Source organism: Notothenia rossii, assembly GCF_949606895.1.
Source record: "Notothenia rossii genome assembly, chromosome: 12".
Classification (NCBI taxonomy): domain Eukaryota; kingdom Metazoa; phylum Chordata; class Actinopteri; order Perciformes; family Nototheniidae; genus Notothenia; species Notothenia rossii.
In genome coordinates, this window is record NC_136911.1 from 18,064,991 (window position 1) to 18,080,549 (window position 15,559).

Genomic DNA, 15,559 nt, shown 5'->3' on the forward strand with positions numbered 1-15,559 from the left:
GAGATGCGCACTGACATCAGTTTCCGAGCTTTAATTGTCTCCGCTCTCTCATCTGACAACAGGAAGCCAGTCTTCAGGTATAATAAGGCCTCTCAAATGAAAACTGTTACTGCTAATAAATTGTGTGGCATGAAGGTTGGCGTTGGCAGGCTGAGTTAATTTAAGAAGCCGGTGACATTAGCAGTCTTTCATGAGCACTGTGAATGCCTTTAATAAGTCACTTCACCTTGTGTCGTGCTGTGAAAGATCTATTTTTTTAATGAAAAATTGTCTTCTCACAGGGCTGAGATAGTAGTACTTGTTTACAGTGCAGCATTTATATCTTTCAAATGAGAAATAAGAAACTCAGAAGCAGGTCAATTGTCGAGTATGATTACAAAGGTCTTCAAAAATATTAGTATTATTTATTTGTTTTGTGGCAGAATAGGGCGCAATTTAACATAATTGATGTTGGCAAATAATATAATTTAATGACAGTTGCACTACAAAAACTAAATGTGTGATATTGCATTTCTGGGTTGAAGGATTACTTCGATAATAGGGTTGTCAAAAAGTAGATCCACTCACCTTGCTGTCACACGTGGATCAAACTTGTCCTTATACTTTGCGACTCTGTCCTGCTGTCGTCCCTCTCTGAGTATCTGCTGCTGTCCGCTTGACGCAGGTTGAAGATTTTTAACACCGGTGGAAAACCATGGAGCTCTTCTCTTCTTTGCATGCTTGTTCGACTCATCATCACCGTGAGCTTTACTAAAGGCCACGAGAGACTGCACCACACTCACATAGCCCTTCTTGGATGCCTCAGGCAGCACCTTAGTGTTCCCACAGCCCATCACTCGATGATCAAGCCATGCAGGGGACAGAAAACATCTCCTGTAAGCTGAATGGAGCTCAGAAATAAGAAGAGTCCACACTGCAGCAGGTATTCCTTCATGCAGGTGTTACTTGAGGTGTGCGAACAACAAGCTCCTCCCACAGCAGCAGGGAGGTCGGCAGGTGTTTGAGACGCACCATCTCACTCACATATGTGATAGAAGTGTCAGGTAAACGAAAGTGTTTTGAAGCTATTGTCAATCCTCTCGTGGTAGATTAACGTAACAAGCAAAGCATGAAGGGGAAAATTGTGAAAGGAAGAACACCAACCAAGCCAAGATTATAGTTACACTCCAGGTAACAGTAGAGCAAATATTCACGACCTGCTTTAAGCTGTTATACGTGAGTGTATCAAAATGCATAAAAAATGACTATCTTTTGTTGTTGTTTTTAATTGTGAGGTGGTGAAAAATGACATTCGGTGCATTTCGTACTCCATTTCAGATTATATTGTGAGAGGGCATACACAACAAAACATGCTGTGAAATATGATTACAAAAAACAATCAACAAACCTGAGGAAAAATAGGAAACTATGATGTGTTTTCTCGATGACATTGATTTTACAGCTATAGTCACCAAATGAGACATATTAATATAAGATTGATAAAGAATGAATCACCAAATATCCAGATTTTTTTTCCTACATTTCACCAGATTCCCATAACTCAACTCACTAGCCCTTTGATGACATTATCAGGGTTATGTTTTTAATTTCAATTTTTTAATATATCATATGAAGCTGCTTTTTATAACCATTGACTCATGTATCTATCTGTTTTCTCAGGCATTTGTGGAGTGCTGCGGATGTATTTATAAAATGTGTGCATATTGCTACTAGGTCAATTATTCTTCTGGCACTGTCAACATAACGGCATGTAACGCTCAGATAAATCAACTTATCTTCGAGTCAAATCAGCTACTGTTACATTTGTGCTGATGTACTCCCTTGAGCAACGATAGGAACAGTAGCATTTCTTGTTTTTGCATTTATGCCTCGAGATAAAGCACCCACATACAACTCATCCTGTCAATCTGTCAATGGCAGCATCAAAAACTCATTCTCACAACCACATTTCGACTATTTTAGAAAAACCCTGCAGATATATTTACCTTTATAAAAGTGAAAAATAGCACACTATATGACACACAGGTGACTGTATGTGTTATTGTGTTTGAAATTAATGCAGTAGTATATGTTTGTTGTATTGTCGAGCACAGTAGACCACACAGTGTCCCTGTCAAGCCCATAACTAGCGCTAAGCTACTTTTCTATTTCGTGAATGATGTTGTGCTGCTGTCAAAATGTGTCCATAATCTTTCTGAGAATAGATCAGCAGAAAGGGAAAATGTAAAAAGCACACAGGCTCCTCTGCCTGCCTGCCTCTGCCCCTGTACATTGTTTAGATCAGCTAAACCTAGCAGAAACTGAGGAAAACATGCACATATTTATTCATACAAGACTGAGCCGAGGAAGGTAGGGATTACAAAGTGGGAAGAAGTACCTACCGCTGGTAGTGTGCTGTGCGCCGAGTTTAAATTATTCTCTTTCACATGAGCAGGGCAGAAATAATGTGGTCATATGAGGTTTGTATAATGAGTTCATGTTTATGAATATATCCTGCAGCATGTTTGTATGTTTGCACAGCATGCTTCGAAAACAAAGTATTCTATATTTTAAAAAATTGCTACAAACGTTCTTTCTGAAACTTTTAATGGGTTCGGCAATATCGTAGTTTAGTCACATCCTTTAATTCAACGTTTTGTTGTCTTTCTGCATTTGCTGTTAAAGTTAACTTCCTGCTATGTGTTTAAGTGCTAGCTATTACTACTTATGCGAACATCTTCTCTCCTTTTATACTTATAAAGAGATATTTGCTGCTGCTGCTGCTGCATGAGAAACATGCAAAACACTGGATTTCTTCAGAATGCTCTATTGTTTAAGTTAACTTCCTGTTGTTGGTGATTTTTAAGTGGTAGCTATTGCCGTTCGTCTTCACTTCCTTTGTACTCATTAAGATACATATACTGGTGTTGCCGCATGAGAGACAAGCCCCATTTGCTGCCGTGTGCCTGGAGGATTATTCCCACTAAAGGCCTACCAGACGCCGAGTGTTTAGAGGCAGCAAATGGAAAAGCTTTCACAAAATGAGTGGAGGTTTAATCGCTATTATGCGTTATTCATTGGCAGTTAATAGGATGGAAATATTTATTTATATAAAAAAAATGTCATAGATGCTATTATAAACGGCTGTGTCTTTTTAAAAGGTGTAAATTGGGTTGTCATTGGAACGAAAGATAGGCTGCATCATGAGTTGCTGCATTTTTTTCTTTACCCAAAGGGGATACTGGGTCCTATCAGTCTGTTATGCTGTCACACAATGTCTTCTCAAAGGACTGCACACACACTTATACCCTGTGAAAGAGAGAGAGTGAGAGAGAGAGACATAAAGCCCCAACGCCCCATCCATAGACAGACACAAAGAGCCAACTGAGGATAGACATCACATCAGCACTGAGGTGGTAAATCGCCCTTCAGAAACATTCCTCAAGGGAGTCAGCAGTTCAGCGTTTATCGAACCACTATCTGATTACTAAAAGGCTGTCCTCCGTTATAAATGAACCCACAACATGTGTGTGGTGTTGGAAGCGCAGGGGCCTTGGGAGTAAAAGCCATTATGGGGGGGTGTGAATCAGTTTAGGCCAGAGGGGCGGTCAGAGCATCTGCCACGTGCCACTCAGTTCATTACTGTCGTTATTGTAGTCAGAGGATGTGAGACCTGTGTGTTAGGGGAAGGACTGCGGCTACGGCTAACTTAAAGCTGGGGACTGAGGTGGCTGGGGACTGAGGTGGCTCACAAGCCGAATGAAAGGCTGCAGGAGAGCTGTTGTTCCTAGGTGTAAAGCATAATTAAAAAAAATGATGGTTCGAAAGAAAGAAAAGGTTTGCCACTTGAACTTTGAAAATGTAAGCTTGCAGTATGAAGCCATTTTGGAAACCACGGTTACATAACTTATAAAATTGTTGCTCTTTATTTTAATATTGCTTGAAGGAAGTCTGAAAATAAAGAAGATAGAAGTCTTTAAGTCAATTGTTTTCCTATCTTGGTGCGGTAGAACTTGATTGACCTGAGCCTCTTGAATTGTAAAGGAAATTAAAATGAATGCAATCTTTTTTATAACAACCGTATTTTAAGGTAATTTGGGTGTTGAAATAGTTGGTTTCTTGTGTGAAAATAATACAATTCTAACAGAGATAAAGAAAGGAAGAATAATAAAAAAGACCTAGCATAGAGCCTTGTGGCACTCCATAAGAGACGAGCACAGAATAAAATATAATCAGTACTAAAATAACGTCTTTGAGCCTGAAGTATGTCAGTTTACAGATCAGGTATTCAGGTCTGATCCTGTTTTTTGTTCTGTCCCAAAATCCTGTGCACCAGATAAGTCCTTCCATAGAGACAATGCATGGGTTGATAAAAAAAACACTACTGCTGTTGATCAAGCCCTGTGATTTAACCCCGCCCCCCCCCCCCCCCCCCCAGCCACCCCCCTCCATCCGTGTTGAGCCAAGTCCACCCGTGACCTCTTTCATCCGCACACTGAGCCTGAATGCAACATTATCCAGCAGATTAATTAAAGCCATCCACGATCCATCAATGGAACACTGGCCTGTAATTGTGGTTTGCAGAGAGACACAAATAAGTTGGACACATGAAGCATGTTTGGTTATTACAAGCTGTTGAGAGGAATCAATGGTGGAGGAGAATACTTGTTTTTTTCATGTCAGGGCATTTAAAGCCATCCTCCTTTAGCTCTGTGGCCATGAGCCCCTGCTGCACAGAGCTACGCAGCAATAAAGCAGGGCTGTTGAGCACAATAGTAGCGAAACAAAACTAATTACAGTGACAAGTGAGGCAGGCGCCAGGTCTGTCAACAGAAGGGGAGGATGCTACATCTCCCAAAGGCAGGACCCTTAGGGACGGCTGACGGATACTCTAATTTTCTTTTCTGTGAAGAGCTCGGAGGTGGCCGCCGGACGACAAATTGTCTGTGACGCCTTGATTGAACAAATCAAGAACGTTGTGCGAATTGGCAAAATTGGCTACAGTTGACAGAAACAGTCACCTGGGCAACGCTCTGATGTCTGGCCATGGACTCACATGTGTAATTAATGAGCAGCAGCGATAATTACTCGCTAGCAGACAGAGGGATAGAGAAAACAACCGAGGGAGGGTCAAGTGGACTAATAACTCTGATTTTGAAAGCACAGCGCTGTGAATAGTAAAGAAATGCAGTGAGTCATACACTGAGTAATCTCTGCAGAGATGCTTCATTCATTCCTGTAATTAAAAGAGCAGACTTAATTAATATGTGGGTAAGCGTGCCCTAAACAAACAGTGTTGGATAATATTTTGCTTACATGACTAGCATGGTTGTCACTTTGTTTTGAAAAGTGGTAGGGACTCATATTCATGTTGCCCCCTGTGCATTTGGATAGTAATGTTGGCGTAACATATTTTTCGGAACATTTTTAACAAATTATACTTATAAAAAGTGTTGGGCACAGAATTGGCCATTTGAGAAAGTGGTGGGGAGATGTCTCCAGCATCCCCAGTGTAAATGACGACTATGATTCCATGAAGATTCGAAACAAACTATTTGACATTTCAGATATATCTTCTGAAATTTACAACCTGACCTCTGGGAAAAGTGTATTTCCAAAAGCTCTGAGGTGAACAGCCATGGCTCAGAAACCGGTTTCCAAACATCAGACTTGACCTTTCAAATCACATAGTTGAAAGAGAAAAATGTTAAAGCTCAAATAAAGACTATACTGGAAACAGCAGTGAAGAATTTCCCCACAAGGATTATTTAATAGCTGTCTTGGGGCTTTCAATCATATTAATTATCACGGACAACATTAAAAAAAAAGTACATATGACAAATAAAGTCAAATGTTATAAATTCACATTTCTTGTGAATTCACATTTAAAAGTGCTGGTAAGGCTGTAAAAATATATTAAAAAGATATATCTAAAATATAATCATATATATTTATATCAAGGCCGTATTTTTATTAATTATTTGAATTTATTTTTGTTATTTATACATATTCTAAAAAAGTGCATGACAAAACTGACTACAAAGATATAATCTTTACAAAAAAATGAGCATCAAAATATGTGACACATACTTTTACTGAATAAATGTTTCAGTGAAAGTGAGTCATTTGAAGGCCTCACAGAACAGCTCTGCTATAGACTCATCCACACTTCTGAAATATTGACTGATACATTTGAAAAAGAAACATTTTTCTCAAACAGATATATTGCGTTTTTATGGGAGAAGTCTTCAATTATTTAGTCACCCGATGGCAGCAACTCCAGAGTTTGAAGTGATGGAAATCTAATATCTGTATCACATCCATTAAGCTTGGGGGGGAGGGGGGCACATACACTGCATACACTGCTCTCACCATCAACACCGAAATTTGATTTGAAAATGGGCAGCAGGATTATTCCCATTATGCTGCTTCCTGACACTCATGTTTAAATAACACACAGAAAGAGGCTGTAATTATATTCCCAGCATTGAAAGGTTTTTCTATCTTTTGTAGCAGTACCTGATGTTAGAGTTTAATCAACCAGCAATTCATGCTTTCATATTAACATCTCCGATAACACAAACAAGATTCTGAATGCAGGATCATTATTGGTGTTATTTGTTAACCTTGGAGGGCAGGGACTGACAGTGTTAGAGTGCATGTGACACATTTATGGGTGCAGATTTTTTTATCTGCTTTCAACTTTTTACCCCAATTCGCACATGACTGTAACTTTCTTTTAATGCACCGTCCAAGATTTCATATTGATCAAGATATATCCCAGGATTTCAATATTTGTATACATATCACAAACACCTTCAGGATGTTCTTTAAAAGGAACATGTTCTATAAACTTGTCCATCCATGTAGTATAGTGCATGGCCTTCGATTTACTCACCAGCTTAATTTTTGTAACTTAAGTAAACTGTAGTAAGATCTCAAAGGTGAACATTGAGGTATTAACTTTCCTTGTAAACATAAATTAAAGTTGAGAAAGACCATTTTTTCTGCAATATCAAAATACCATTATTATAGTTGGGCTTCTGCACTACCCAGCTAGCGGGGAACGTTCTCACAACTTTGGCTTACGTTACCTATTGGTTCTAACAAGGTTTTAAAGAAAGTTTTAATCTGATGTTTAAAGAACCTTTTTAGGATGTTTATTTGTTCAAATAATGTTCCTATAAGCTTTAAGGTTAACTAAGACATAACGTTTTAACTGCAACATTCAGAGGATGTTTTGAGGATGTTATTAAGGCTGGAGATGACAGAAATGTTTTTTATAAAACGTTCCTTTAATGTGATATGTTAACAAAGGTGGAACGTTTTGCCTGCAACATTCTAAGGATGTGTTTTGGACGTTGTTGGGTATCACATTAAAGATGTTCTTTATAAAACGTTGTCTCAATGTTACATGATAACAAATGAAGAACATTCTCCAAGAAACATTCTGAAAATGTTTTTTGTTTGCGTTTGTTTTCACCATATTTTCCTTTTGAAAAAAACAAACAAGCACGTAATTCATGATAAGCTGTAAGCAGATATTGCATGTTTGCGGTGGCATGTTTGAGTTCCCAGCTAGAAATGTTTGTTACCATTCATTGTTCTCGGAATGTTTTCAGCGGGAATGTTTGGTGATAACCTTCTTAAGATGTTTTTGATAACCTTCTTAAGATGTTTTTGATAACATTATTAGAACATTATGCCCTACAGTTCTTAAAACGTTTTCAGCGGGGCGTTTTATTTTGGTTCCCAGAATGTTCTTCTGAAAGGTAGGATAACGTTCTTTAAAAACATTCTTGAAATGCTTGGTAATAACCTTCTAGAAATGTTTGGTGATAACCTTCTCAAGATGTTTTTGATAACATTCTTAAGATGTGGTTGATAACATTGTTAGAACATTATGCCGTACTGTTCTTAAAACGTTTTCAGCGGGATGTTTTATTTTGGTTCCCAGAATGCTCTTCTGAAAGGTAGGATAACGGTCTCTAAAAACATTCTTACCATTTTTGGTGATAACTTTCTTAAGATGTATGAGCGCATACATCTTAATAATAAGTGCCGTTCAAATTCTCTACATGAAAGGAAAGGAGGTTTCAAACTTCCTTTATAACCTCCTTTAGCTTAGGAACCACTGGACCTCCCTAACCGAAAGGAGAGGAGAAAATGCTGCCCCACAATGCCTTGCAACCGCAGCATTTGCCGTCACACAACAGTCGGCCGTTCACGGAAACAACCGATTATGACGGAGAAATGATATCATGAAACTTACGGTGCTTATTAAGCATTTTAAAACGTATGTGGTAAGTTGCCAAAGTGCTTTGTTTTGAACGTTCATCAGTATTACAATCAAAAAGAGAAATATGAACGTTAGTTTTTACTGAAATGATTAAATAAAGTCAACATTTCACAGAGCTGTGTGGGGTTTGTTCAACTTTTAAAATATGTTTGAATGGTGATATACACAGTGATAGATGTTAAGGACTAACGTTTATAATAAATACATCCCAGCTAGCGGGGAACGTTCTCACAACTTTGGCTAACGTTACCTATTGGTTCTAACAAGGTTTTAAAGAAAGTTTTAATCTGATGTTCAAAGAACCTTTTTAGGATGTTTATTTGTTCAAATAATGTTCCTATAAGGTTTAAGGTTACCTAAGACATAATGTTTTAACTGCAACATTCTGAAAATGTTTTCAGGATGTTATTGAGGACTGAGGTGACAGAAAGTGTTTTATAAAATGTTCTTTTAATGTGATACGTTAACAAAGGTGGAACGTTTTGCCTGCAACATTCTAAGGATGTGTTTTGGGCGTTGTTGGGTAACACATTAAAGATGTTCTATATAAAACGTTCCCTCAATGTTACATGATAACAATTGAAGAACATTCTCCAAGAAACATTCTGAAAATGTTTTCAGGATGTTATTCTTTCTTTATAAAACGTTGCTGTTATGGCAAATATTAACACGGTCATGGTCAGCGTCAGATTTATTTCTAGAGCGCTTTAAAAAACAAACTTGTTGCATTTGTTTGAAAAGGATGTTTAAAAGAAAATCTGATGTCACCTTATTTTCCTTTTGAACAAAAAAAACAATCACGTAATTCATGATAAGCTGTAAGCAGATATTGCATGTTTACGGTGGCATGTGTGAGTTCCCAGCTAGAAATGTTTGTTACCATTCATTGTTCTCGGAATGTTTTCAGCGGGAATGTTTGGTGATAACCTTCTTAAGATTTTTTTGATAACCTTCTTAAGATGTTTTTGATAACATTATTAGAACATTATGCCCTACTGTTCTTAAAACGTTTTCAGCGGGGCGTTTTATTTTGGTTCCCAGAATGTTCTTCTGAAAGGTAGGATAACGTTCTCTAAAAACATTCTTACCATTTTTGGTGATAACTTTCTTAAGATGTATGAGCGCATACATCTTAATAATAAGTGCCGTTCAAATTCTCTACATGATAGGAAAGGAGGTTTCAAACTTCCTTTATAACCTCCTTTAGCTTAGGAACCACTGGACCTCCCTTACCGAAAGGAGAGGAGAAAATGCTGCCCCACAATGCCTTGCAACCGCAGCATTTGCCATCACACAACAGTCGGCCGTTCACGGAAACAACCGATTATGACGGAGAAATTATATCATGAAACTTACGGTGCTTATTAAGCATTTTAAAAAGTATGTGGTAAGTTGCCAAAGTGCTTTGTTTTGAACGTTCATCAGTATTATAATCAAAAAGAGAAATATGAACGTTAGTTTTTACTGAAATGATTAAATAAAGTCAACATTTCACTGAGCTGTGTGGAGTTTTTTCAACTTTTAAAATATGTTTGAATAGTGATATACACAGTGATAGATGTTAAGGACTAACGTTTATAATAAATACATCCCAGCTAGCGGGGAACGTTCTCACAACTTTGGCTAACGTTACCTATTGGTTCTAACAAGGTTTTAAAGAAACGTTTTAATCTGATGTTCAAAGAACCTTTTTAGGATGTTTATTTGTTCAAATAATGTTCCTATAAGGTTTAAGGTTAACTAAGACATAACGTTTTAACTGCAACATTCAGAGGATGTTTTGAGGATGTTATTGAGGCCTTTCATGTGATATGTTAACAAAGGTGGAACGTTTTGTCTGCAACATTCTAAGGACGTGTTTTGGACGTTGTTGGGTAACACATTAAAGATGTTCTATATAAAACGTTCCCTCAATGTTACATGATAACAAATAAAGAACATTCTCCAAGCAACATTCTGAAAAGGTTTTCAGGATGTTATTGAGGCCTGAGATGACAGAAAGTTTTATAAAATGTTCCTTTAATGTGATAAGTCAACAAAGGTGGAATGTTTTGCCTCCAAATTCTAAGGATGTGTTTTGGACGTTGTTGGGGTAACACATTAAAGATGTTTTTTTATAGAACATTCCCTCAATGTTACATGATAACCAAAGAAGAACATTTTGGAAGCAACATTTGGATAATGTTTTCAGGAGGTTATTATTTTTTTATAAAATGTTCCTGTGATGCGAAATATTAACAGGGTCATGGTCAACGTCAGATTTATTTGTAGTGCGCTTTAAAAAACAAAGTTTTTGCATTTGTTTGAAAAGGATGTTTAAAAGAAATCTGATGTCACATCATTTTCCTTTTTTAGAAAAAAACAAGCACGTAATTCATGATATTGCATGTTTGCGTAGGCATGTCTGAGTTCCCAGCTAGACATTGTTGGTTCTAAAAACATTCTGAGAATGTTACCATTCCTTGTTCTAGGAATGGTTTCATTGAGAAGTTTTATTTTGGTTCCTAGAATGTACTTCTGAAAGGTAGGATAACGTTCTCTAAAAACATTCTTAAAATGTTTGGTGATAACATTGTTCGAACATTATACCCCAAGTGTTTTTGTTGTTTATGCACATACGTATCTCTATTGTCATATGGATCGAATAACACTTAGAAAACCAAAGACAGACATATAGAAGAACGGACCGACTATCACTGCCCGTCCCTGAAACCCCTGTTAGTGTTTGGATGTGTTTCTTTCTACTGTGTGTCTCTCTCTCTGCCTGCTGGTCTGCTCTACACGGCTGGGAGCAATCTCCAATCAACCACACCTGCAACCTGCTCGTCAGCCACACTATGAAAGCCTGCGGCCTGCACTCATTCCCTGCCGGATTGTTGCCGTGAACGGTTTGTTGCGTGCCGCTCTAGCTTTTTACCAGCATATTCTTTGACAACTTTGCCTGCTTTTGCCTCACATTGATTTTTGTGTCTCTCCCAGGAGGAATCCAAGGCCTTCCACACTCCCAAGACCAGCCAGGCGTCTCTACCCACCCTGGAACAACTGTTTCCCACTGCCGCCATAACCAACCTCCACTCCCAGCTCCCCTTTTCTAATAAACAAATGTTACTTTCACTAGCTGATTCCGTGTCATCCTTTTACATGTGTTGATAGTCAAATTCCAATAGTTAAGTAAACTATCATAATCATCCTAATGACCACAGTGGTCAGTCCACTTACCCAGGAATTTTGAGTTGAACAATTACAGGAATATTATGTCTTTATGTGAAAATAATGTAAACATATTTTAGTAAATGGTTACCATAGAACATTTGCATAATTTCTTTAACATAAATCATGTTATCCTTCTCTAAAATAATAACATTCTGGCAACATAAAAAATCTAACTTGCAGCTGAAAATGTTTTAAGAACAGTAGTTCTAACAAAGTTATCAAAAACATTTTAAGAATGTTTTTAGAGAACTTTATCCTACCTTTCAGAAGAACATTCTGGGAACCAAAATAAAAGCTTCTGGCGTAAACGTTTTAAGAACAGTAGGGCATAATGTTCTAACAATGTTTTCAACAACATTTTAAGAAGGTTATCACCAAACATTTTAAGAATGTTTTTAGAGAACGTTATCCTACCTTTCAGAAGAACATTCTGGGAACCAAACAAACACTTCCCGCTGAAAACGTTTTAAGAATAGGAGGGCATAATGTTCTAACAATGTTATCACCAAACATTTTAAGAATGTTTTTAGAGAACGTTATCCTACCTTTCAGAAGAAAGTTCTGGGAACCAAACAAAAACTTCCCGCTGAAAACCTTCCTAGAACAATGACTAACATTCTCAGAATGTTTTTAGAACCAAACATTTCTAGCTGGGTAGGCAGATAGATTAGGGTCATGAAATAATTAATAGGTTGAAAAAGATATTGTTAACTTCACAGAACTTTTTTGGACTCATTTTCACTTAATAATCGTGGTCTAAATCTAAATTTTGAATTTTTGGAGTACAAATACGTTACTGTACTGAAGTAAACATTTTTGGTATCAATACTTTAGTCCACTCCTTATTTTTCAGACAACCTTTTTACTTTTACTTCTTACATTTTGAACCCAAATACCTGTACTTTCTTCTTCTTACATTTTCCAAACAGGCTGGTTCCTTTAGTTTGAATGTGTGTTTGGTGGCGTGATCATTATTATTTAGAGTCATTGTGTGCCTATTGATTTGAACATGATCCATGTATCCATCATTTCCTGCTCTTCTCTAAAGAAGAGGGACCAATGAAAACGTTGTCATGTTGCCGTTGTTCAGCATGGAAACATTCATTAGCTAACAATGACATTATTGTTCTATTAATATAAATGGAGGTCAGGTACTCTTTAAAACAGCAGGTAGATATGGGTACTTTTTACGTAAGTACATTTCAAAGCCTGTGATAATAGGACTTTCGTATTGCAGACAATACCTGGCTGTCCCTCTCACTTCTTAGAACCATAATCACTGTAACGAACACGGCGTCCCCAAAGCTGTTATCTCTCCCCTGTCTTATCGCCTCCCAGCAGGAATAGATGCCTCAGAGGGGAAATAATGGTTTCATGCATTGAGGTGACTTATTATCAAGTGAAATCATTGCTGTTCACTTGGTTAGCACGAGGTGTCAATATGGAGTCAGGAGAAAATATCTATCTTCAGCTTGCTTTCATTGCTAATGTTAGAATTCATCATTTTATGTAAAGCAGTGGTTGGAATGGCTCTGCTGGGAAAGAGATTTACAGGAGCCATAGCGGGGACAAGGCATGCTCATTTTTTTTAGGTTAGCAATACAAGAGTGGACTGAAGGCGGAAGACTGATGTTGCAGCATGCAGTAACGCTGGGGTTGCAGTATTGAGAGGACACATTTTATTCCTGCATGCAAGTTTTAATTCAGTGTTTGATTGGTGAAAAGATGTCTTGGGTAGCTAGCAATTCATTAGCCTCACTTTGAAAAGTGGTGAGGGCACTTTTTTAAAGATAAAATGAACAACTACGGATTGCGTTCTCCCCACTCAGAGTACCAAAGGCTTATTATTTTCTTAGCAACACCTGAAGACGTCTGAAGAATTGGATTGTGTTGGGAAAATACTCGATATCACAGTACACATGATAACAAAGGCCAAACTGTAGCTATGTACGTAACAGGATGTATGATTAACCTCAGGACTATTTTAGGCATATGATAGCTATTATAATGATGATTCAGCCTCTATGGAAAAAGACATATGACAAGCATGATCATTTCTGACGTGGGTCTTAGCTAATCTGAACTAAGCATAGAATACTGCTTTGAACCGGTATCCATGTATCTTGTGACTGAATAACACCCTCTCTTGTATACAGTACAAAGCATCTGAAGGACACTAGTTGTATCATATGCTCTTTATGTGATGACTACTTCCATTCTTGAGAGGATGATAAATACATGTATCCTGATTATTGAAACTCAAGCTGGTGACGAGTGATAACAGATTGGCTCTTCAATGTCCAAACCTGAGTCAACAGCATGGCTGTTTGTCATGTTAATAGAATGAGAATGGAAAACTGGAACAAGAAGAAACTGCGTCAACCATTTGTTAAAGTTTCTGATTGGCACATGTAAGTGTTAGAATAAGTAGGCAAAGGGGGAATTATTTTTAACTTACATACTTTTTTTGACAGATAGCACAGTGTCTACCCCGCTGCTGCAAATCGGGAACAATGTTTGCTTTCCTATTTTCTTTTCAAAGTTGACAAATAGCACATGTCCAAATTGCACCATTTGGGTTCCCAGATTTGATCCAAGTCTGAACAGAGATTGTACATGTTCTGCCGATAAACCTCACTCAAAGTGTTCTTATTTCATTTTTTTCTGTACAGCATAAATGATTAGCATAAAACACACTAGAGTGAATTCACCTAGGAGACTCTAGAAGGATTGAAATCTGATCCACGTTGTATTCTAACAATATATTGGTGAACTTTTTCAGCATACATGACAATAATCGTTACTCCTCCCAGGTGTAACGACACCATTAAGCCCTCTGAGGACACAGCCATGAATTAGCCTCTACACTCCTGTGATTATGGCACCTGGAATAACACTCAAACGGCAATAAAATTAGCCATTCCTCCACGTTCCATATAGATCAACAGGAGGAAAATGGCTACAGAGATTAAAACCCACAAGGTCATGCATAATGCACAATGATCTGTGTCAGTATTAGCCCATAAACATCAGACCCTTTTGTCCTGCTAGACCAAGTCCTCCATGTGTAATGCTTTATCGGCCACCTAGCTCAACTGCTCTAAGCAAAACAACAACAGGTTTCTCCCTGGAGATATAAGACTTTTATCACTTTTTCGTGTGCACATGGATGATTCTGTCACCACACACCCAAGTCAAATTGGCAGACTCCGTTCATCTGCCTGTCAATCAACCTGCCGCACGACATAACAATCGACGTCTGAGGAGCAGGGGGGACAAAGACAACCGCTCCAATACCTCCACAAGCTCCAATTAGTGTCTCGCTGCACATCAATCAGAAACAATTATCAATCAATGAGGCGCAATTACGGATAAACCGGATTAAATTGTCGTTATTTCTCAGAACTGGCTTGGATATGACAGGGTTACTGCTTTCATTTATTGCATGTTACCACTGTGTCAACACCAGCATAGTCATTTAGAATATGGGGAAGGAATATTTCTCTTTGAAATACAGGTTTTTACACGCACTCACACTCATTATTCATTGCTCACGTTTTAATCATTGAAGTTTCACTGAACATTGTAAAACAGCCTTGGATCTCGAAAACATACACAGACGTGAACACACACACACACACACACACACACACACACACACACACACACACACACACACACACACACACACACACACACACACACACACACACACACACACACACACACACACACACACACACACACACACACACACACACACACACACACACACACCCCCACACACACACACACACACACGTACACACACACACACACACACACGTACACACACACACACAGGGGTAAGCTCTGAGGGGCAGCCAGGCCCCAACCTTTCCTCCACCACTTCACGTTCAGTTGATCCGTGATTCGAAAAGTCAAACGCTGAAAGCTAACCTTTCACAGCGTATAGGACCACGAAGAAACACACACTGAGGATCCTCTCCTGCTGCAGCTGCACGCTAAAAAAACACTACAATGCAGAGATATCCTTGCTCTGTCTCACTTTTCACGCTATAGTAAGAT

At 38.2% G+C, this 15,559-nt stretch overlaps 1 protein-coding gene across 1 annotated transcript in view; it reads right to left on the reverse strand.

Annotated features, from left to right (window-relative positions):
- The window catches only part of LOC307026459 (serine/threonine-protein kinase H1-like), a gene marked incomplete at its 3' end in the record, with an annotated part of 54,208 nt that overhangs the window by 8,040 nt on the left and 30,609 nt on the right, over positions 1 to 15,559 (reverse strand). The window contains exon 2 of the mRNA XM_079661848.1: positions 568 to 835. Within this exon, the coding sequence (XP_079517974.1) occupies positions 568 to 833 (266 nt within the window). The 5' untranslated portion in view covers positions 834 to 835. The remainder of the gene's footprint in view (positions 1 to 567; positions 836 to 15,559) is intronic.